The sequence below is a fragment of the Nerophis lumbriciformis genome, linkage group LG09, assembly GCF_033978685.3.
Source record: "Nerophis lumbriciformis linkage group LG09, RoL_Nlum_v2.1, whole genome shotgun sequence".
NCBI lineage: Eukaryota > Metazoa > Chordata > Actinopteri > Syngnathiformes > Syngnathidae > Nerophis > Nerophis lumbriciformis.
In genome coordinates, this window is record NC_084556.2 from 48,423,044 (window position 1) to 48,447,342 (window position 24,299).

A 24,299-nucleotide genomic window follows, 5' to 3' on the forward strand; every position below is an offset into this window, starting at 1 on the left:
TTTTATCTATCGCTAAAAATAATTAATTTTGTTTTTAAAAGAAATATATGCTGCGGGAACTAAAAATAACTTGTTTAAGTAACATTTTCACATTAATATTTTTCAATTAAATCTAAAAATAAACATTTTTTAAGCAATTTACTTTTTGAAAAATTATCCAAATATTGGCTGTTGCAATAAAAAAATAATAAAAAATATATTTTTATTATGAATAGAAAGTACTTTATTGATCCCTGGGGGAAATTCAGCACCACAGTTTGCTCACAATAGACAATGATAATAATAAATAATATAATATATATAATATATTATATATATAATATATATTATACAAAAAATATAAATATATTCTACATATATTCTACATTCAAGTGCAGTCAAGGAACATATGCAATGTGCACTACAACTAATATGTTTAATTTTTTTTTTTAAATAAATATTCTGAAAATAAATCAATAAATAACATGTTTGATTTTTTTTTTTAAAGATATACGCTGTAAATAAATCTGAGAATAATTCTTTTTAATGTTATTTTTAAAATAAATATGCTCTAGCCATAAAAAAAACATATTTTATTTTCAAATAAACAAATGCTGAAAATAAATTTGTAGCCACTAAAATATATTTTTTTGAAAGTGCCTAAACCACTAAAAATAAGACGTTTGATTTAATTTTTAAAGAAATATGCTGCAGTAACTAAAAATTATTACTTTTATTGCCTTTTTTAAAAATATGCTTCAGCCATATGATGTTTAATTAGATTTATTTTTTATTTTTATGAAATATGTTACAACTGCTAAAAATAGAAAGTTGTACCTAATTTTTTAAAAAACATATGCTGAAGTAAAACTAACAATAGCAAGTTTAATTTTTACTTTTTCAAAGAAATATAATGAAAATAAAAATAATCAATTATATTTATTAGTAAAATATGTTGGAAAAATAAAATGTAAAATATAAAAATAATTAACTTTAGTTTTCAAATAAATACGTTGTGGAAAAAAAGTAAAAAAAATGAACTTTATTTCTTTCAAACAAATATGCTGAAAATAAATTTTTAAAATTTTGTTGCATCTAAAAATAACAAAAACAGGTTTTTTATTATGCAATGGGCACTACAAAATAACATGTTTAATTTATTGTTTTAAAATAATACATCTGAAAATAAATCTATAAATAACATGTTAGATTTTTTTTTAAAGAAATGCACTGTAAATAAATCTGAATATAATACTTTTTAGTTGTATTTTTAAAAGAAATGTGCTGCAGCCTTAAAAAAAAACCTTTTATTTTCAAATTAACATGCTGAAAATGAATTTGTAAACTTTTTTTTTTTTTAATATACAGCAGCCACTAAAATGTTTTTTTTTTTTTTAATTGCCTCAACCACTAAAAATAAGACTTTTGATTATAGTTTTCAAAGAAATATGCTGCAGCCACTAAAATGATTACTTGTATTGCCTTTTTTTTTTAATATGCTTCAGGCACTAAAGATAAGTTTAATTTTAAAAATGTTTAATGAAATATGTTGCAACTGCTTAAAATAAAAAGTTGTATCTTATTTTTAAAGAAATGTGCTGGAAGTAAAACTAAAAATGTGCTTTTGCAACTAAATGTAAAGGTTTTTTTTTTTTAATCATGCAATAGGCGCTACAAAATAACATGTTTGTGAGGAACTCGCATGGCTGCCGTATTAATGACCCCAAGATGCAGGAACCAGGAGAACGGAGAGCAGGTAGGATGAGTTTTTGAGAAAGTGAAACAGTCGTGCATATAATAGTACCAAACATAAAGCAATCTTCAAGCACTGACGAGTGCTCGATACAGGCATAAATAGAGACATACTGATTGGCAGCAGGTGTGGACCGGTTGCCAATCAACAGCAGGTGAGGGAAGAACCACAGTGCTCAGCGCGACAAACAGGAAATGGAAACAAAATAAGAGCACTGCTGGGAAGTAAATACAAAACAAGGAAACAAACAGAAATGAAGTGACAGATCGTCACAATGTTTAATTTATTTTTTTTAAATAAATGTTCTGAAAATAAATCTATAAATAATATCTTAGATTTTTTTTACGCTGTAGATAAATCTGAAAATGTAACTTTTTAATTTTAGTTTCAAAAGAAATATGCTGGAGTCATTAAAAAATATATATTATTTTTATTTTCAAAAAAACGTGCTGAAAATACATTTGTAAATATGTTTAATTTCATTTTGTAAAGCAATATGCTGCAGCCACTAAAAGTCCAGCCATCCATTTTCTACCGCTTGTCCCTCTTGGGGCGGCGGGGGGTGCTGGAGCCTATCCTAGCTGCACTAGCGATCTCATCGCAGGGCCGCTGCTAAAATGAATACATTTAGTTTTAAAAAGAAAAATACAAATAACATGCTTGATTACATTTTTAGGATAAATGTTCTGAAAACAAATCTACAAATAACATTTTACATTTTATTTTTGGAATAAACAAAAAGCAAAGTAAAAATTATTTTTTATTAAATGCGTCAAAGAAATATGCCACAAATAAAAGTCAAATGAAGCGTTGTGCCACAAATGGACATGAATGCTAAAAGAGTACAGTATAACTTTTTCACTAACATTCTTGCTCATGAATTGGGGTCCACATGTAGCACCCTGACCCCTCAGCCCCCCTCTCCACGTCCACCCGGCTGACTTTGCAAATTTGTCATTGAGCAGCGTTCAACTGTGACTTGCTGACCAGCTGCTGACTTGTTGTGTTTGCCCCCACCGCTGGCCCATTTTGGGTTTGACTGGCGATTATGCTGCCGAAGAGTTGGACAATGCTGCAGAGATTTGCACAAAGAAGAACACGCCGCCATTGATTGGTACAGTGGGCAGGTTAATAAAGAGAAGCAACAAAGCGTGCATGTGTGTGTGTGTGTGTGTGTGTGTGTGTGTGTGTGTGTGTGTGTGTGTGTGTGTGTGTGTGTGTGTGTGTAACATGATTATTAAATATTACACACTTTTTTTCCTTTTTTTTTAAAATTATTTATTCATTTGATAGGGAAAATATAATACAGGTATTGATAAACAGATACTTTTACCCTAATAAATAAAAATAAAAAGTAAAAAATACATTAATTAATTTTAAAAAAAGTAATACAGTAAAAAAGACAAAATATTTTTTTTTTATAAATACATAAAAGTAAAGAATTAAAAATGTACTAATTAAAAAAAAAGTAATAAAAACAAAACAAAGGAAAACTAAAATAAATACATATAAGTAAAAAATGTAAAATAAATCCAATATAAATATATATTTTTAAAAAGACAATTAAAGACAAACGAAAAAATAAATGAATTAATACATAAAAGTAATTTTAAAAAAAATTACATTCAAAAAAAGTCATACCAAAAAAAAGACAAAGGAAAACATTTTCATAAATACATAAAAGTAAAAACATTTAAATCAATAAATACATTTTAAAAAATGTAATAAAGAAAAGAAAACAAAGAAAAAAATGAGTGAATACATAAAAGTCCAAAATAACAAATAACTTAATTAATAAAAAAAAAAAAAGTAAAACAGAAAAAAAAGACAAACGAAAAAAAAACATTAATACATAAAAGTTACAAATAAATGAATTGATTAAAAAAAAAAATGTGATAAAGAAAAAAGACAAATGGAAAAAATAAATACATAAAAGTTAAAAATTACAAATACATTTATCAATTAAAAAAATGTAATACGGAAAAAGTTAAATCACAGGTGTCAAACTCAAAGCCTGGGGGCCAGTTCTGGCCTGCCACATCATTCCATGTGGCTCGCGAAATCCTGAAAAAAATGGGTTTCAATAAAATACTTTTTTTAATTTTTTATTTAAAATGTTTATTTTTTACTAAATGCATTCGGGGCAGCACGGTGGACCCAGGGGTTAGTGCATGTGCCTCACATTACGAAGGTCCTGAGTTCAATCCCGGCCTCGGGATCTTTCTGTGTGGAGTTTGCATGTTCTCCCCGTGACTGCGTGGGTTCCCTCCGGATACTCCGGCTTACTCCCACCTCCAAAGACATGCACCTGCATTTCTTTTAAGTCAGTCTCTTTGTTGGCATTGAAAATTGCAAAATTACATTCTTGTATATGTACAGTATGTTTGTACAGTGAATGTATATGTACAGTATGTGTATATGTATGTTTGTACAGTGAATGTGTATGTACAGTATGTGTTTATGTGTTTGTACAGTGAATGTGTATGTACAGTACATGTATATGTATGTTTGTACAGTGAATGTATATGTACAGTATGTGTATATGTTTGCACAGTGAATGTATATATGTATGTTTGTACAGTGAATGTATATGTGCAGTACGTGTATATGTATGTTTGTACAGTGAATGTATATGTACAGTATGTGTTTATGTATGTTTGTACAGTGAATGTATATGTACAGTATGTGTATATGTATGTTTTTACTGTTAGTGTGTATGTACAGTACGTGTATATGTATGTTTGTACAGTTAATGTATATGTACAGTATAGGGCTGTGAATCTTTGGGTGTCCCACGATTCGATTCAATATCGATTCTTGGGGTCACGATTCGATTTAAAAAAAAATGTTTTCAATTCAACACGATTCTCGATTCAAAAACGATTTTTTTCCCGATTCAAAACAATTCTCTATTCATTCAATACATATGATTTCAGCAGGATCTATCCCAGTCTGCTGACATGCAAGCAGAATAGTAGATTTTTGTAAAAAGCTTTTATAATTGTAAAGCACAATGTTTTATCAACTGATTGCAATAATGTAAATTTGTTTTAACTATTAAATGAACCAAAAATATGACTTATTTTATCTTTGTGAAAATATTGGACACAGTGTGTTGTCAAGCTTATGAGATGTGATGCAAGTGTAAGCCACTGTGACACTATTGTTCTTTTTTTTTTTTTTTTTTTATATAAATGTATAATGATAATGTCAATGAGGGATTTTTTAATCACTGCTATGTTGAAATTGTAACTAATATTGATACTGTTGTTGATAATATTCATTTTTGTTTCACTACTTTTGGTTTGTTCTGTGTCGTGTTTGTGTCTCCTCTCAATTGCTCTGTTTATTGCAGTTCTGAGTGTTGCCGGGTCGGGTTTGGTTTTGGAATTGGATTGCATTGTTATGGTATTGATTTGTATTGTTTTGTTGGATTGATTAATTAAAAAAATAAAATTAAAAAATAAATAAATAAAAAATAAAACAATCGATTTTTTAAAAATGAGAATCGATTCTGAATCGCACAACGTGAGAATCGCGATTCAAATTCGAATACATTTTTTCCCACACCCCTAGTACAGTATGTGTATATGTATGTTTGTACAGTGAATGTATATGTACAGGATGTGTATGTTTGTACAGTGAATGTGTATGTACAGGATGTGTATATGTATGTTTGTACAGTGAAGATTTAATTAATAATTTGAAATGCAACCGTTGTTAATAGTAGAACGTTCGCGCTGTCGTGTTCTATCTAAAGACCCTGAAGGCAGCATTACTATGACGTGAGGCAGACGCGCGCTCCCGCCCGTACGTGGCTCCTTCCTCCCCGTCCAGTTTACGTGCGCGCTCCTGGTATCGCGTGGTGGAGCAGAGCGACCATATTGCTGCTAGTGGCTGAGGAAGGCTTGTTGTCCCCCTCGAGACATCTCCGGACGCGGATTTAGCCTTTTTTTTTTTACATGTTTTAACCGAGCGTGAACCTCTCTGCGTCTTAGACTGAAAACATTTTGGTTTAAGAGCGACACGCTTCACTTTTTTCCCCCCCGAGAAACCTACTCGGTCACGGGGAGGGGAAGGTGGACTGGTAATCCCGAAGCGGCGGCGGCGGCGGCGGGGGGGGGGAGGAAGGAAAGGAAGACGCTGGTTGGGGAAATGGCCGCTCAGGTGGAGGCTCTCCTGCCGGGCAACCCGCTCATTAAAGCCGAGGAGCACGGCAAGGTAATCCGCGGCGAGCCGGAGGAGGACGACGTCGCCGGGCTGGAGCGAGGGAGCCGCGATCCGGAGGCGGGCGAGGGGGGCTCTGACAGCGAGGCCCGGCCGGGCGAGGACAGCGCGGAAGGCAGCAAGGAGTTTACCGAGGCCCCCCCGCCCAAGGTGAACCCGTGGACGAGGAAGATGAACGCGGTGACGGTGGTCAGCGTGAACGGGCAGGCACATCACGGTGGGTCAGCCTTCCTTTATGTTCGCCAGCAGCTGTCACTCAGGCGGGGGTGGGGGGGTCAGGCACCGATCAAAATGTCAAGCCCGGTCCGGCTTGTGGCCCCCTGCATGCTGGTTTATATTTGGATCCTGCTGGAGGCTATTCCTGGAGCCCAGTAGTGTCTCGTTGCACAAGACATACTCACACCCTTTTTTTTTTTGCACGCGTTTAAAATGGAACTTTATTTTGCACACTTTTAAGTGACTAAACGATCAAAGGTGGCAGACGTCAAAAAGACTTAAACAAATGTCCTGGAAATATATTTTTAAACCCGAGTAGACACAACCCTCAAATACACAAAATGTCTGTCCGCCGCTGTTTTGCATTGAATTAAACAAACACCCATGCAAAAAAGCCCCAACTAGCACAAGCTAATGCTAACAATAGCTAACGCCTCGTCGGCCTAGCGCGTCGCCGGGGCCCTTCCCAGTTCCCCCCCCCTGGTTGCGTGGACGCGTACCCCCCCCGGTTCCGGGGAGCGGTGCCCATCGCCGAGAGACGACATATAAAACCTGACAGTTTCCCGTTAAAAAAAACAAAACAAACAAAAAAATGAGCAGGTTTTGTTTATGAGACGTCACGTGTTCCCTCCACGTGTTCCCGCAGAGGAGAAAGGGCATGGCGTGCTATAGCACTTAGCCCGGCTAGCTCCACTCGACTAAAATAAAACAAAATTCCACGCCCAGTGTTGGTGACTTTTCTTTTGTTTATTACAGGTTGGTCGAGCCGGTTCTCGCGTGTTCGGTAACCGCCGCCTAGTGTTACCGGTTAGCTAGTGTTAGCTAAGCTATCGCGTGTGTGCAAGTCATCGTGGTTGTTGCATAAGCGAAACATACCGAGGGGGGAATACAACACTGGTGACAGTATAACATATTTAAACGGTTATCGGTTCCCAATATATATATATATATTTTAATAAAGTGTTAAGTAGACTGGTGGCCATCGTTGCAAAGACAACGTGTCTCTCAGCCATTTGTCCCCCACCCCCCATTTTGCTGGCTGTATTTAAATTGCATGGCTGGCTTATGGCAGCATTGTGTACAACCAAAAGTTCAGGAACACTAAGTTCCTGGAACCTCTAGTTCAGTGGTTCTTAACCTTGTTGGAGGTACTGAACCCCACCAGTTTCATATGCGCATTCACCGAACCCTCCTTTTTTTCCCTTCATATTCAAGACAAAGTTATTATATGTTTTTGGTAACCCTTTAGCAGAGGTGGGTAGAGTAGCCAGAAATTGTACTCAAGTAAAAGTACTGTTACCGGTACTTTAGAGATTTATTACTCAAGTAAAAGTAAGGAGTAGTCACCCAAATATTTACTTGAGTAAAAGTAAAAAGTGTGTTGTGAAAAAACTACTCAAGTACTGAGTAACTGATGAGTAACATACACACTCATATCATACATATATATATATATATATATATATATATATATATATATATATATACATACATACATACATACATACATATACATTGATATATACAGTATGTAATTTATATGTATTTATTTTGCTGTTTTTGTTTACCGTATTTTCCGCACTATAAGGCGCACCGGATTATTAGCCGCACCTTCAATGAATGGCATATTTCATAACTTTGTCCACCAATAAGCCGCCCCGGACTATAAGCCGCGCCTACGCTGCGCTAAAGGGAATGTCAAAAAAACAGTCAGATAGGTCAGTCAAACTTTAATAATATATTAAAAACCAGCGTTCTAACAACTCTGTTCACTCCCAAAATGTACGCAAATGTGCAATCACAAACATAGTAAAATTCAAAATAGTGCAGAGCAATAGCAACATAATGTTGCTCGAACGTTAATGTCACAACACACAAAATAAACATAGCGCTCACTTTCTGAAGTTATTCTTCATTCGTAAATCCTTCGTCTTCGGTGTCCGAAGTGAAAAGTTGGGCAAATTTACGATCCACTGGCAGATGTTGGCGTCGTCTGGCGCTGCCTCCTCGTCTTAGTGAAGGTGTGTTCGCCTTCTGTCTTCCATTGTTCCCACGCAGTTAGCAGTCTAGCTTCGAATGCCCTGTTGACACCAATATCTAGCGGCTGGAGGTCTTTTGTCAATCCACCCGGAATGACGGCGAGTATTGAATTAAGCGCGTAAGCGTGTCTCTCAATGTGCTGTTATGAGCTAGCAAATATAACAACTACACTACCCAGCATGCAACGATAGTTACGAGCATGCGCGGTAGCCCTGAGAAGCGTTGTTGTATGCTGGGAGTTAGAATGTGGTTATGAGCACGCTGTAAGTAAACGTTGAGAACTCAGTTAACACGCCTCGTCTGCATTATTTATAATTAGACAGACAACACACTTAATAGGAGCCATTTTGGGGTCTTTACATAAACACACAAATGGAAATGAAACGTCACATATCCCAGCATGCACCGCGCGCTTCTTCTACGGGGAAAAAAGATGGCGGCTGTTTACCGTAGTTGCGAGACCTAAACTTTATGAAAATGAATCTTAATATTTATCCATATATAAAGCGCACCGGGTTATAAGGCGCACTGTCAGCTTTTGAGAAAATTTGTGGTTTTTAGGTGCGCCTTATAGTGCGGAAAATACGGTACATGTTAAAGGTGTTTTAATGAATATACATGCATGTTTAACATATAGATTCCTTTCTTTCATGAAGACTAGAATATAAGTTGGTGTATTACCTGATTCTGATGACTTGTGTTGATTGTAATCAGACAGTCGTGATGATAACGTCCACGTTTTCAAATGGAGGAGAAGAAACGTTCCTCCTTTCTGTCTAATTCCACATGAAAGTGGTGGGTTTTTGGCATCTTATTTGTCCAGCTTCCATATTCGTTTTTATACATTTTACAAGAAATATATTGGCGTCAAACTCCGTAGCTTGCTAGCTTGTTTGCGCTGGCTTTCGGAGACTCTTGTTTTGAAAGCGCAGGCGCAATGGAGTGGCACTTTTATTGTGAAGACAGGAACGTCCTCATGTGCGGTCAGTCTTTAGGCTTTTGACAGGATGTACGGTTGAAATAAAAAAGTATATTTTTTCCTTCACACTTTTGATTGATTGATTGGAACTTTTATTAGTAGATTGCACAGTACAGTATATATTCCGTACAATTGACCACTAAATGGTAACACCCCAATAAGTTTTTCAATTTGTTTAAGTCATGTCATGTGACCACCTGGCTCTGTTTGATTGGTCCAACGTCACCAGTGACTGCATCTGATTGGTGGAACGGAGTGAAACGTCACCAGTAAGGCAGGCACTTTGAAGGTCTGTCTGACAGACCAAAACAAACAAAGCGTGCATTAACAGATCGATACAAATTAGTAGCGAGTAGCGAGCTGAATGTAGATAAAAGTAGCGGAGTAAAAGTAGCGTTCCTTCTCTATGAATATACTTAAGTAAAAGTAAAAGTATGTTGCATTAAAACTACTCTTAGAAGTACAATTTATCCCAAAAGTTACTCAAGTAGATGTAACGGAGTAAATGTAGCGCGTTACTACCCACCTCTGCCCTTTAGTATGGGGAACATATTCTAAGTAACATAAACTTAATTTAGAGTTTTTTGGACACTAGGGGAACATATTCTAAGTAACAAAGATTTAATTGAGAGTTATTCGGTTAGGGCAGGGGTCGGCAACCTTTACCAGTCAAAGAGCCATTTTGACCAGTTTCATAAATTAAAGATAACAATGGGAGTCACAATAATTTTTTGAAATTTAAAATGATATAACACTGAATTATAAGTGGGTTTTTTTTGCTTTGTGCTATGTATAAACCAGGGGTCTCAGACATGCTGCCCATACCTTAATATGGTTGAATGCTGGTGCGGCGCGGGTATTATATGAATGACGCTTGTCAACGTCATGCGTGCCGTGATGGTACAGCATATAATTCCCACTACAACCGACGTGCCTGATCAGCCTCACGTTGTATGGAGCTTCCGCTTGCTCACGTAAGTGACAGCAAGGCATACTTGGTCAACAACCACACAGGTTACACTGACGGTGGTGGTATAAAAAAAACAAACTTTAACACTCTTACGAATAATGCGCCACGCCACACTGTGAACCCACACCAAACAAGAATGACACACATTTCAGGAGAACATCTGCACCGTAACACAACAGGACAAATACCCAGAATCCCATGCAGCCCTAACTCTTCCGGGCTACATTATACACCCCCGCTACCAAACCCCGCCCACCTCAACCGACGCACTGGGGGGTGGGGGGGGTTTGGTGGTAGCAGGGGTGTATAATGTAGCCCGGAAGAGTCAGGGCTGCATGGGATTCTGGGTATTTGTTCTGTTGTGTTTATGTTGTGTTAAGGTGCAGATGTTCTCCCGAAATGTGTTTGTCATTCTTGTTTGGTTTTGGTTCAAAGTGTGGCGCATTATTAGTAAGAGTGTTAAAGTTTGTTTTTTTTATACCGCCACCGTCAGTGTAACCTGTGTGGTTGTTGACCAAGTATGCCTTGCTGTCACCTACGTGAGCAAGCGGAAGTCCCAAACAACGTGTGGCTGATCAGGCACGCTGGTTGTAGTGGGTGCTATATGCTGTACCATCACGGCACGTATGACGTTGACAAGCGCCATTCATATAAAATCCGTGTGCCGCACCAGCATTCAAATTCCATTTTAAGGTATGGGCAGCGTGTATGAGACCCCTAGTTTATACATAGCACAAAGCAAAAAAAATACTTATTATGCAGTGTTGTTTCATTTTAGATTTCAAAATTTTTTTGTGGCTCCCATTGTTATCTTTGATTTGTGAAACTGGTCAAAATGGCTCTTTGACTGGTAAAGGTTGCCGACCCCTGGGTTAGGGTTAGGGTTAGGGTTATAATAATGCCATGCAGAATAAGGCATTAATAAGTACTTAATAATGACTAGTTAAGAGCCAATATGTTACTAATTTGCATGTTACTAATTAATGGTGAATATGTTCCCCATACCAAAGTGTTACCATGTTTTATTACGTGTGCACAAAATGAACAGTGCATGAACATCACCTTGTTCAAAGAACAAAACCAACACAGTGCATAAACTCACAACAAATTACACACCTGCAAATCAGTCTGACTTCTGCTGTTGCCGTATCCGTAGTACGCCGATAGGGAGAAGTTTGTATTTACATGGTTTTGACCTAACGTGGACCCCGACTTAAACAAGTTGAAAAACTTATTCGGGTGTTACCATTTAGTGGTCAATTGTACGGAATATGTACTGTACTGTGCAATCTACTAATAAAGTCTCAATCAATCAATTAATCCGCCGAACCACTGAGCCCGACTCACCGAACCCCTAGGGTTTGATCGAACCCAGGTTAAGAACCACTGCTCTAGTTTCTTGTTTTTGTTGTTGTTTTTGTGTGTCTTGTTCAGCTTCTTGGGCAAATCATACAGTTGATGTAGATGCCCATTTTGGCTGTTCAAATTGACTTTACAAAAGAGAAGTGTGGGATACTTCTCTTGTTGCCTTATTTGTATTTGACTTTTATTAAATTGATTTATATTATTTTGTGCAGGAGGGGATAGAAAGAGGGAAAAAAAGGAAGACGGGGGGATAAGACAGAAAGACAACAACAACAACAATATAACAACATCAGCAAATAGGATATGTACAAGTGATAGCAAAGAAGCAGTTGGTGAACTACATAATAATGCAGAAATGACAATGAACATTACTACACTACAAGTGGAGCATACAAATACCAATAGAAATAGCACCATTGATAATGAGTACCGTATTTTTCGGAGTATAAGTCGCTCCGGAGAATAAGTCGCACCGGCCGAAAATGCATAATAAAGAAGGGGAAAAACATATATAAGTCGCACTGGAGTATAAGTCGCATTTTTTGGGGAAATTCATTTGATAAAACCCAACACCAAGAATAGACATTTGAAAGGCAATTTAAAATAAATAAAGAATAGTGAACAACAGGCTGAATAAGTGTACGTTATATGACGCATTAATAACCAACTGAGAACGTGCCTGGTATGTTAACGTAACATATTATGGTAAGAGTCATTCAAATAACAATAACATATAGAACATGCTATACGTTTACCAAACAATCTGTCACCCCTAATCGCTAAATCCCATGAAATATTATATGTCTCTTACGTGAATGAGCTAAATAATATTATTTGATATTTTACGGTAATGTGTTAATAATTTCACACATAAGCCGCTCCTGAGTATAAGTCGCACCCCCGGCCAAACTATGAAAAAAACTGCGACTTATATTTCGAAAAATACGGTATTAACATTATTTAATGGATTTATATTATTTGGTGCAGCAGGAGGGGATAGAAAGAGGGAAAAAAGGAAAACAGAGGGGGAAATTGTGGGGACAAGAGGGGCATAAGACAGAGAGAAAACAGCAAACACAACAACAATAGAACATCAGCAGCAAATATGATATGTACAAATATGATGGTAAAAGTGATGGCAAAGAAGCAGTTGGTGAAATAAATAATAATACAGAAATTACAATGAACATTACTACACTACAAATGGAGCAATACAAATACCAACAGAAATAGCACTATTGATAATGAGTAATAACATTATTTAATGGATTTATATTATTATTTGGTGCAGCCGGAGAGGATAGAAAGAGAAAAAAAGGAAGACAGAGGGGGAAATTGTGGGGACAAGAGGGGGATAAGACAGAGAGACAAAGGCAAACACAACAACAACAATACAACGTCAGCAAGTACGATATGTACAAATATGATGGTGAAAGTGATGGCAAAGGAGCAGTTGGTGAAATAAATAATGGTACAGAAATTACAATGAACATTACTACACTACAAATGAAGCAATACAAATACCAATAGAAATAGCACTATTGATAATGAGTATTAACAATAATTACCTCCTATTATCAACAATACAAATGTTCAAACACCAATAGAAATGGCACTATTGATAATGAGTATTAACAATAAATACCGCCGGTAACATTACAATTGTTCAAATGCAACAATACATATATGTAATGATAACTTGGAATTAGAGATGTCCGATAATGGCTTTTTTGCCGATATCCGATATTCCGATATTGTCCAACTCTTAATTACCGATACCTATATCAACCGATACTAATATATATACAGTTGTGGAATTAACACATTATGCCTAATTTTGTTGTGATACCCCGCTGGATGCATTAAACAATGTAACAAGGTTTTCCAAAATAAGAGAACAACTTCAACTCAAGTTATGGAAAAAAGTGCCAACATGGCACTGCCATATTTATTATTGAAGTCACAAAGTGCATTATTTTTTTTAACATGCCTCAAAACAGCAGCTTGGAATTTGGGACATGCTCTCCCTGAGAGAGCATTAGGAGGTTGTGGTGGGCGGGGTTGAGGTGGAGGGGTAGCGGGGGGTGTATATTGTAGCGTCCCGGAAGAGTTGGTGCTGCAAGGGGTTCTGGGTATTTGTCCTGTTGTGTTACGGTGTGGATGTTCTCCCAAAATGTGTTTGTCATTCTTGTTTGGTGTGGGTTCACAGTGTGGCGCATATTTGTAACAGTGATAAAGTTGTTTATACGGCCACCCTCAGTGTGACCTGTATGGCTGTTGATCAAGTATGCCTTGCATTCACTTGTGAGTGTGTGAAAAGCCGTAGATATATTGTGACTGGGCCGGCACGCAAAGGCAGTGCCTTTAAGGTTTATTGGCGCTCTGTACTTCATCCTACGTCCGTGTACACAGCGGCGTTTTAAAAAGTCATAAATTTTGCTTCTTGAAACCGATACCGATACTTTTGAAACCGATACCGATAATTTCCGATATTACATTTTAAAGCATTTATTGGACTTCCCTACTTGGTATACAAAAGAAAGCAGATAAATGGGAGGGGAAGAAAGAGAAGCAAACTGTATTAACTTTGTAGTTGTAGTTTCTAGAACTATAGGTTCCTGTGGAAGCGTGCGGTTTGTGTTTCCACAGCGTTTCACAGTTCCAGGGTAGTTTATACAAATCAGGCTGATTGCGTATGGAGGAGTGGATTAGCATATTTCACCATGTAAATAAACAATATTAGGTCGCAGTTATTTCACTTAATTCTAAGTAAATGAAATATAAAGCAATAATATACAAATTGATATGATTTAAAAAATAAAGTGTACTGAATTGTTCATAAAAAAAAATCTGTATTTTTGTCCGCAATGTCCAACAGTCAGAAAGTTGTCCTCTCGGTAAATGATGAATTCATGAGCGTCCATTTCAGCTGTAAATAACAATCTATAAATAATAAATGTCAGTGTTTATCTCCCGCCGACAACACAAACGCATCACTATAGCTTGTTAGCATTAGCGTTCTGTTCACTCGGGTTGAGCCTAATAGCTACACAAATGGAGTGTCACTACTTTTATCATATGTAATAAAGTAAATGGTTAATATTTTATGTTATTTACTTTAGTTGCACTTGTGTACTGTCTCCTATATTTCACATTTATCCAACAAAGTCAGCGTAGTAAGCAGCTGAGGTCGTTGCCTAGAGTCCGACTTCATACGCCATTGTAAATACGTTTAAAAGAGTCCGTCGACTTCTCGTAGCTTCTCGAATCGAAATGAAGTTTGTAAAAATAACAACAATAAACTGCATGTAGTTTAAAGACTAAAACACGGCAAGATATTTTCAATGATTGGCGTTCTTCGGCACAAAGATTCCCCGCAAAAGCTCCTTTGGTTCTACTTTCTCTCCGTTGTCAAGTATTTTCTAATAGAAATACAGAAGAAATAAACAAGTTGCCGTGTATATCCTGATGGTGGTTTTATTCATTTTTTTATTTAGTTATTTATTTGAATTAGGACAATGCATATTCATCAACATTGAGCTACAATGTAAATATGCTGGAGTTAGCACAATAGCTAGATTTCATCCGTTGTCCCTAAGGCAGGTTAATACAGTAAACATTCGACAGGTTATAATACAAAATAATACATAAATCACAAGTCATTACACATTACAAGCATACCATAAGCACATACCATGGACAAAAAAAATAAAACAAACAAATGTGTGTTTGAAAAATACGTCTTAGGAACGTCCCCAACTGTGTTCAACCAATCAGCTTTGGACAGCACAGCCCGTCCCCGAAAATGTTCTGGGTGCATTCCAAAAGTCCCACCTAGCATGCAGGAATTAAGAAGGGTTCCTGAAGAAGTAGTTTTTGGTGGAAACACAGGGGGAACTTATGGGAAAGTTCTTACGGTGGAAAAGGGCCTATTGAATTGATCTAACATTAGCATGTTTTATTGTTGTCAATACGGTTGTCGAAGCAGATCATGTTTTGTGACCCTTTACTAACACTGAAACATCCATCTATTTTCTACACCCCTAGTCCTCAGAATGACTGGTGAGATATGCTAGACTTTAGTCATCCCACAATGGGGAAGTTATGTGGGTGCAATGCAGATACAAAAAGTTCACAAAAACAAGTGGGAAACATGAGACCTCCTTTTAGGTTTTAAAACAAATTCACAAGAATACAACTGAATAGTTGTAAGCCCTTTGAGACACTTGTGATTTATGGCTATATAAATACACGATTGATTGATTGATAATATGCATGCCAGGCCAGTAATTGGTAATGTTATGTTGTATAGAGACTGCGGTGACCATAATGTCCTTTAAAAATTCTCCTCTTTAGTGAACATGTGATATGTAAATGAATACTATGACAAGTAAAATGGTGGCCGTGTATTACATGTACACTTTATTCAAGGAATTTGTACGCTGAAAAGCTATATTAGCACTGACTTTCACCATTGTTTTCTTCATATGGAAATAGAAATGCAACAACTTTCAAAAACGTCTTCCAAATTTTTTAAGCATGTACCAAAGGACCAAAAATTATATCGTCATGCAAACAATTGACCAGAACGTAGGATTTTACGGTATATATGGTTTCATGTTAGGGCTGGGCGATATAGCATTCATTCATTCATTTTTTATTTATCTCCTTCATTGATGTGCATCTTTGATCAATAGACAATTAAACCTCAGCAACTAAACACACATTTACACACCAATGCCTGAGAAGGAACATATATTTTCCTGCCCCCTTCAACATAATACGTAGTCTTATTTAATGGATAGCATACAAATCAAACAAATACATCCAAATATAATGAAAACAAACCAAAAACACACAAAAAAAGTGCAAAACTTCATGAAGTACAAACCGAACAAAAAAAAGTAATACACACCTTCATGGAATGATACAAAACCAGACAAAAAAATAAGTATAATAATAAATATAAAGCAAAATGTAAACACTTATGGCTGTCCATATGATCTTATTGTTCTGTCTTTATATATTTTTTTCAATTGGAATATATTTTTAGTCTTTTATCTCATTGTAAAGAGAATTCCATAGTTTAACCCCCACCACTGATATACACATTTGTTTTAAAGTTGTCCTTGAATACTGATGTTTGAAATAACCTTTTCTTCTATGCTCTTCATTCTCAGAAGTGATTACAACATTTTTTTGTAAATTTGCCGGTAATGTTTTACTTTTAGCCTTAAACATAACACATAATGTCTGTAACTTTACTAGCTCCTGTAGTTTCAAAAAAGAAAATTGTATCACGTTATAAGTGTTTTATATCGGTCGATATCAATAATTATTATTTTTATGCCCTATAAAAAATGACCAGGAAAAAAATATATATTAAATGTAAATATATTTATTTAAAAGGTACCCTTCCACTGATTAAAATCCCCTCAGCTATCAAGGCAAATAAAGGAAAGGAAATATCATCACAACCATGGAAAACACTCAATGTATACAAAATTCGAACATTTAACAATAATCTCTTAAAGTAAAGGTGCAAAAATTAGGAAAGTCTAAGAAATGCTCAATAAAATGTAAGAAAATAGTGGATAGTGTGCAAATGTCAACAGATAAATCTGAGAATAACTATTTTCTGCAGGTTTAGTACCAGGAAGTTACAGCTGTGCTCTAAAGGGTGAGCGCGGCTAAGTTGGTGTGGTATTGTCGGTCTTGCATCATTTACAGACCACATTGGTCTGACTGCGTTTCGTTTTTAAAACATCCAAAAAAAACCATCCTGACCATCCTGTTCTTCGCTCTGTGCAGCACTTATTTTGAGTTTCTCTTCTCACTCCATGCAAAGAATCAACCGCAAGTCAACAACGTGATGCAAACCAAAATAGATTGTCGATACTGTTAACTGATTTACCAGAGCGCGAGTGCTTTTGTTCATGCAAACAACCTTGCCTGGCAACTTCGTTTCTTCCGATATTAAAAAAATGGAATGGTTTTATTGAACACATTTTTTACAGATATCGATTACGTCTCTATCTCGATATGTATTAGGGCTGGGCGATATATCGAGTTTGTAAGATATATCAATATATTTTCAAACAAGATATGAATTAAGAAAATATCGTAATATCGATATAATTTATTTCACGTTAAAATTACCAAACGCCGCTTATTTGTTGTGTTCCTTGTTCTCCCTCGCTCCCCCTCCATGAGCTACTAAGCCACTCCCCTTCCTCCTTCCAAGACGTGCCTGCACGTATAAGAACATCCATGATTGGTTGGTTGTTTATCATGATGAGTCACGATTGGTTAGGGACAGGCCAATCAGAGGCAAGGTAGGGTTGGTCAACCAGTAAGGGAAATCACAAAGTGCCTGCCTGCAGATGAATTTTTTTATGAGTTTGATACATTTTGTATTATTTGCACAACTATGTTATTTATTTTACGTAGAAATAATATTTGTCTATTTTATTTATGTTGTGTAATTCTGACTTAAACAGTTTTTCTGTGCTGTTAATATCCATCTAGACCAGACTTGGGCAATTATTTTGACTCTGGGGGCCAAATTTAGAGAAAAAAATGTGTCTGGGGGCCGGTATATCTATTTTTTAGGAAAACTAATACAAAACCTCACAATAAAGTCTGATTGAATGCTAAAAATGTTATGACAGACCGCCCTAAAAACGGAATGGAATTTTTAAATTTTTTTTATGAAAGATAAAACCCTGAATATTGACAACATATGAACGTCACACATCCTCTCATTTGACATATTTTACAATCAAGCCAAATGCAACAAACACAGCGAAATATGAACACGAAGGGTATAAAAACAAAAATCTTTTCTCTCTGATATATCACTAAGCTTTAGAACTTTGTTGTAAAAATCTCCTTCTGCGTCTGTCCTTGACACCCACATTTCAGGCTCTGGAAACACTCTGTGGAAACACTCCCCACCCACACTGCTTGGTGCCTAGTCTGACCTGCTGTGACGTAGATTACCATAGTAACTCGTAGGGTTGTACGGTATACGGGTATTAGTAGAGTACCGCGGTACTAATGAATCATATTCGGTACCATACCGCCTCTGAAAAGTACCGGTCCGCCACACTCTAAGATTTTTTGTTAAAATAAAGCCAATAATGCAATTTTTTCTGATGTCCTTTATTTAGAAAAGTACCGAAAAGTTTCGAAATAATATTGGTATCAGGACAACACTAGTCACTAAAATATCATGGAAAAGTGCAGATTCCAACCATTGAAATACTTTGTATAGTTTAAGACAGGGGTGCTCACACTTTTTCTGCAGGCGAGCTACTTTTCAATTGATCAAGTCGTGGGGATCTACCTCATTCATATATATAATTTGTATTTACTTATTTATGAAATATATGTTTTTGTTAATAAGTTAAAGGTGTTTAAAGATAATACAAGCATGTTTAACACATATAGTTAATATTGTTAATAAATTAAAGGTGTTTAATGATAATGCAATCATGTTTAACACATAGTTAATATTGTTAATAAATTAAAGGTGTTTAATGATAATACAAGAATGTTTAATACATATAGTTAATATTGTTAATAAATTAAAGGTGTTTAATGATAATACAAGTATGTTTAATACATATAGTTAATATTGTTAACAAGTTAAAGGTGTTTAAAGATAATGCAAGCATGTTTAACACATATAGTTAATATTGTTAACAAGTTAAGGTGTTTAAAGATAATACAGGCATGTTTAACACATATAGATTCCTTTCTTTCATGAAGACAAGAATATAAGTTGGTGTATTACCTGATTCTGATGACTTGCATTGATTGGAATCAGACAGTGGTGTTAAAAACGTCCGCATTTTCGAATGGAGGAGAAAAAAGTCCTCCTTTCTGTCCAATACCACATGAAAGTGGTTGGTTTTTGGCATCTTATTTGTCCAGCTTCCGTACTCCTTTGTATACACTTTACAAGAAATACATTGTCGGCAAACTCCGTAGCTTGCTAGCTTGTGCACGCCAGCTTTCTGAGACTCTTGTTTTGTTAGCGCAACTGTGCAGTCGGTCTTTGGAGTTTTGACAACAGGTACGGCGCCAGAGTCTGTTGAAATAAAGTGTTTCTCGCCTTCCAGTCGGTAATTTTAATGAGCTGGCAGCAGCCAGCGTCATCTCAGAAGACCCTCGGGTGCCGTGAATGTCAATCAAGTGACGAAAGTGACGTCATAGTGAAGATTTATGATTGCTCATTTTTAGGACTATTTTTTTAATGCCTGGCTGGTGATTGACTGACACACCCTCCGCGATCGACCGGTAGCTCGCGATCGACGTAATGAGCACCCCTGGTTTAAGACTTATGGTCATTAGAAAACATCACTGCCCATCATCATGGCAGCTACAGTTTCCATCTTAAAGATCTAAAAAATATATTTTGGAATGTCGGCGGGCCTGATTGAAAAGCTTAACGGGCCGCATGTGGCCCCGGGCAGTACAGTTGTCATTCACTTCAAGTTCACTGAATCTCGCTAAAAAATTTATATCTTTATATGTATACTTTCACCGAAAAATATATCGAGATAGATATCGAATATCGAGTTGGTAAGTAAAAAGATATCGAGATATACTTTTTCATCCATATCCCCCAGCCCTAATATGTATTGATATTATTTTATCGCCCAGCCCATTTCAAGTGAATATGTTTCAGGTAGAAAGCCACCCGGATTATTTAGGTCACGGTGATATGAATTGACCTGGTGTCAGCTGAATACACCACATGTTCTCACAACCACCCGTCACCACATAAGCGGTGTCCCAAATGGACAGATGAAGTCGAAGCAAATGTTTTCGCACTGTCAGTGGGACAACATGGAAAGGATTAGCCGCCAAAGAAAACCCTAATGTTGCAATGAAAAATAAATACTATAAAGACCAACACAAGTTTGGGAGTTGAATCTTTGCGAAAGGTTGTGTTTAACTCTTATCACCAGTGTGTACTCTGTGTGTCCTTGGAAGAAATCCAGTCGCGGATAAGAGCAGTCTAAAGAGTGGAAATGTATTTCAACATCAATGTAAAATGAAATAATAGCCTGGAGAAATAAATAAGTCCAACATACAAAGATGCTTGTTGTGAAATTGTGACCTACACTTAACTCGTGAGCATTACTTGTCCAATAAGCCCTAATTATAAAGATTAGATATAAATCTTATTTTTTTATAGTGGAACACAAGACGAGGCCTGGGTGAATTCTGCCACGAGGGGATCAACTTTTTGTATAATCAGTCACAGTGCTACACAGCTATGCATTATGTCATCACATTGAAGAGAGTTATTTTCTGTGGTGACAAACATTTCCAGAGGTGCTATAATGGTTATGCCACCAATCAGTATCAGACGGTTTCTGTGAAAATGTACGTGATTAATATCTTCCCAGGCCTCGAATTTTAACTTTTTAAGGTCAAGGCAAGTGTTGCCTTTTTGATAGAGGGAGGTATTTAAAGAAATATATATGTTTATGTTTTTAAGTTATGTACATTTATATGTACATGAAGATGATGTATCGGGACAGATCCATTAAGAGTTTGAGCAGAAATATGTCATACAGGAATTAACTATGCACTATTAACAAAATGCTGTCACATGAATGTTTTTTGAAGTACCACCTTTGTGTCATGAAAAAAAACCAAGTAATGTAAAAAAAAACAACCTTCTGTTTACTTTTTAATATCAAAATAGAACCCAAAGCAGTTGGGCTAATGAATATGAAGTGTAATAAACAAGCTTTGTTTTTCTCTTGGTTCAGTACAACAGTTTGGTCAACAAAAATCAAGAGGAGTGACACCTCTCACATTGAATACACAATCTTCACAGCCTTCGTTCAATTCGATGAGATGACAAAACATTTGAGCTAGTATTGATGTTATTTGACCACTGATACAGTTTGCAGTTAAAGGAGTGAACAACCCAGTAAACAAAGTAAAGACTTTATAAACAAGTTGTGACTATGTTCACGACACATCGCGTGCTGCATGTTTCTTCACATCATTAACTAAGTCACAGTAGCTGATGGACGCTGTATTTACAAAATAAAAGTAACATCAAATAGTTTTCTCCTTCGCTTTATACTTTTAGTGTGGGGACAAGTGTGTCAGTCTCCAATATTGTCCACACCTGTTGCCATCTAAACGCAGCAGTGCGCTCTTAAAGGGGAACATTATCACAATTTCAGAAGGGTTAAAACCATTAAAAATCAGTTCCCAGTGGCTTATTTTATTTTTAGAAGTTTTTTTCAAAATTTTACCCATCACGCAATATCCCTAAATAAAAGCTTCAAAGTGTCTGATTTTAACCATTGTTATAAACACCCGTCCATTTTCCTGTGACGTCACACAGTGATGCCAATACAAACAAACATGGCGGATAGAACAGCAAGATATAGCGACATTAGCTCGGATTCAGACTCGGATTTCAGCGGCTTAAGCGATTCAACAGATTACGCATGTATTGAAACGGATGGTTGTAGTGTGGAGGCAGGTAGCGAAAATGAAATTGAAGAAGAAACTGAAGCTATTGAGCCATATCGGTTTGAACCGTATGCAAGCGAAACCGACAAACGACACGACAGCCAGCGACACGGGAGAAAGCGAGGACGAATTGGGCGATCGCCTTCTAACCAACGATTGGTATGTGTTTGTTTGGCATTAAAGGAAACTAACAACTATGAACTAGGTTTACAGCATATGAAATACATTTGGCAACAACATGCACTTTGAGAGTGCAGACAGCCCATTTCAGGCGCGCTAAGAACATATATTTTTCCACGATTTCAGCACTCAGGTTAACCATACCTAAATAGACACAAAATACTACATTACACAAGACTACCCGAATGTACTCGAATGATTGAAAAAAATAAATGTTTTTAAGCTAAATTATTGGTAAACACAGTTTATGTATAATAATTTACGTAAAACCGCGAGTAATGAATAAAGTTTTCATCAATTAATATATTCTGTAGACATACCCTCATCCGCTCTCTTTTCCTGAAAGCTGATCGGTCCAGTTTTGGAGTCGATGTCAGCAGGCCAGGGAAGCTAGGGTCGATATTCTTCTCTTGATCATCTTTGGTGGCATAAGGGACGGTGTGAGCCAAGACATCCAGGGCGTTTAGCTCACTTGCTTGCCGTGCTACCGAGGTCCTTTGTCCCTGAATAGCTCACACACTCCGGCAGATTCAATGGGGGTCTGGCGGCAGATTTCTTTGACTTTATCGTTGGAAATGCATCTGCTTTGAGTGTCGCAGGACATCCACACATTCTTGCCATCTCTGTCGTAGCATAGCTTTCGTCGGTAAAGTGTGCGGAACAAATGACTGACCATTTTCGTCGGCTTTCCCCACACCCTCGTATTTTGAACGAATTTCGTCCAATTTCTTGCCACTTTCGCATCTTTGGTCCACTGGTGCAACTTGAATCCGTCCCTGTTCGTGTTGTTACACCCTCCGACAACACACCGACGAAAGTGAGAAAATGGCGGATTGCTTCCCGATGTGACGTCACAACGTGACGTCATCGCTCCAAGAGCGAATAATAGAAAGGCGTTTAATTCGCCAAAATTCACCCATTTAGAGTTCGGAAATCGGTTAAAAAAATATATGGTCTTTTTTCTGCAACATCAAGGTATATATTGACGCTTACATAGGTCTGGTGATAATATTCCCCTTTAACCGCACGCCGGGAAGCGAGGGGAAATGACGTTAAACCAAGCGCTTGGCTCTGTTTACTCTGAGGGGAAATCTCCCGAGCAAAGTCCGTGTCGTTGGCCCGCCATGATTATCAAGCCAACCGACGCTAGTGCGCATGCGCCTGACTTGGTGTTGCCTAAAATGCATTAATAAATGACGGGGTTTCGGTAATTAAAAAAATGTGACTTATTACTAACCGTCGGAAATTTTATCGCAAATGATCATTATACAGTTTATTGTTACATCCCTCGTCCATTAACAAGTAAAAAGTCATGGGCGGTCACGGCATGTTCTTGCCGCGGATGTTGGTCAATTTTTAGGGCATTATGACAAATGCCGCAGTTGCCATGGTTAAATTCGAGCCCTGCCTTTCCCAGTGGACCTTTAATTTTGGTCCCCCAGCTGACAGGCGACTAGCAGCTAACGTTGTAGTCCCGTAAATGAATAATCGTCAACTCCATTTTCCATTGCAGAAAATAAACTGCATTTCTTACATGTTTCATTATCACTGGAGGACGATGCTAAACATGTTTACACGCTGAATAAAAACTAGCAAGAGTAGACAAGACGACATGCTACACGCTGAGCGAGCCGCTAAGATAGCTTCAAACACTTTAAATAAAGTTTAGGAAGTGTAGATAGAAGTGTTTTACAGTAGATATTACTGAAAATTATACTTAATTAATTAATCTTAGATTAATAAGAGAGGATATAACGATCTGTTGCTGTGTAACAACCAGGCGTACACGTAAGGGGAGTGTGGATACATCCATATATTGGTAGTGTGGACACCCAAGGGTAGTATCGATATATACGCGATATTAGAATGATTAGATCAATATGGTTATTTTCACAAAATGTAATGTTAACAAATTCAGGGTCATAAGTTATTGAACACAGGTGGACTTGGTGGGCAAAACACAAATGATTTAAAAGAGTAGTTGATCAAACAATTGTATGCAAGAGAATAAGGAAGTAGTTTAAATGTTATTTTGTTACACTCCAGTCCTGTGTTTTGTCAAATGTATTATTGTTTAT

At 36.7% G+C, this 24,299-nt stretch overlaps 1 protein-coding gene across 4 annotated transcripts in view; it reads left to right on the forward strand.

The window, feature by feature from the left end:
- The first annotated feature begins 5,558 nt into the window (after nt 1–5,558).
- Nucleotides 5,559–24,299, forward strand: part of larp1 (La ribonucleoprotein 1, translational regulator) — a 126,857-nt gene continuing 108,116 nt past the window's right edge. For all 4 annotated transcript variants that reach the window (XM_061963010.2, XM_061963012.2, XM_061963011.2 and 1 more), the window contains exon 1: nt 5,559–6,176. In XM_061963010.2, coding sequence (XP_061818994.1) covers nt 5,888–6,176 — 289 coding nt within the window. In that variant the 5' untranslated portion in view covers nt 5,559–5,887. The remainder of the gene's footprint in view (nt 6,177–24,299) is intronic.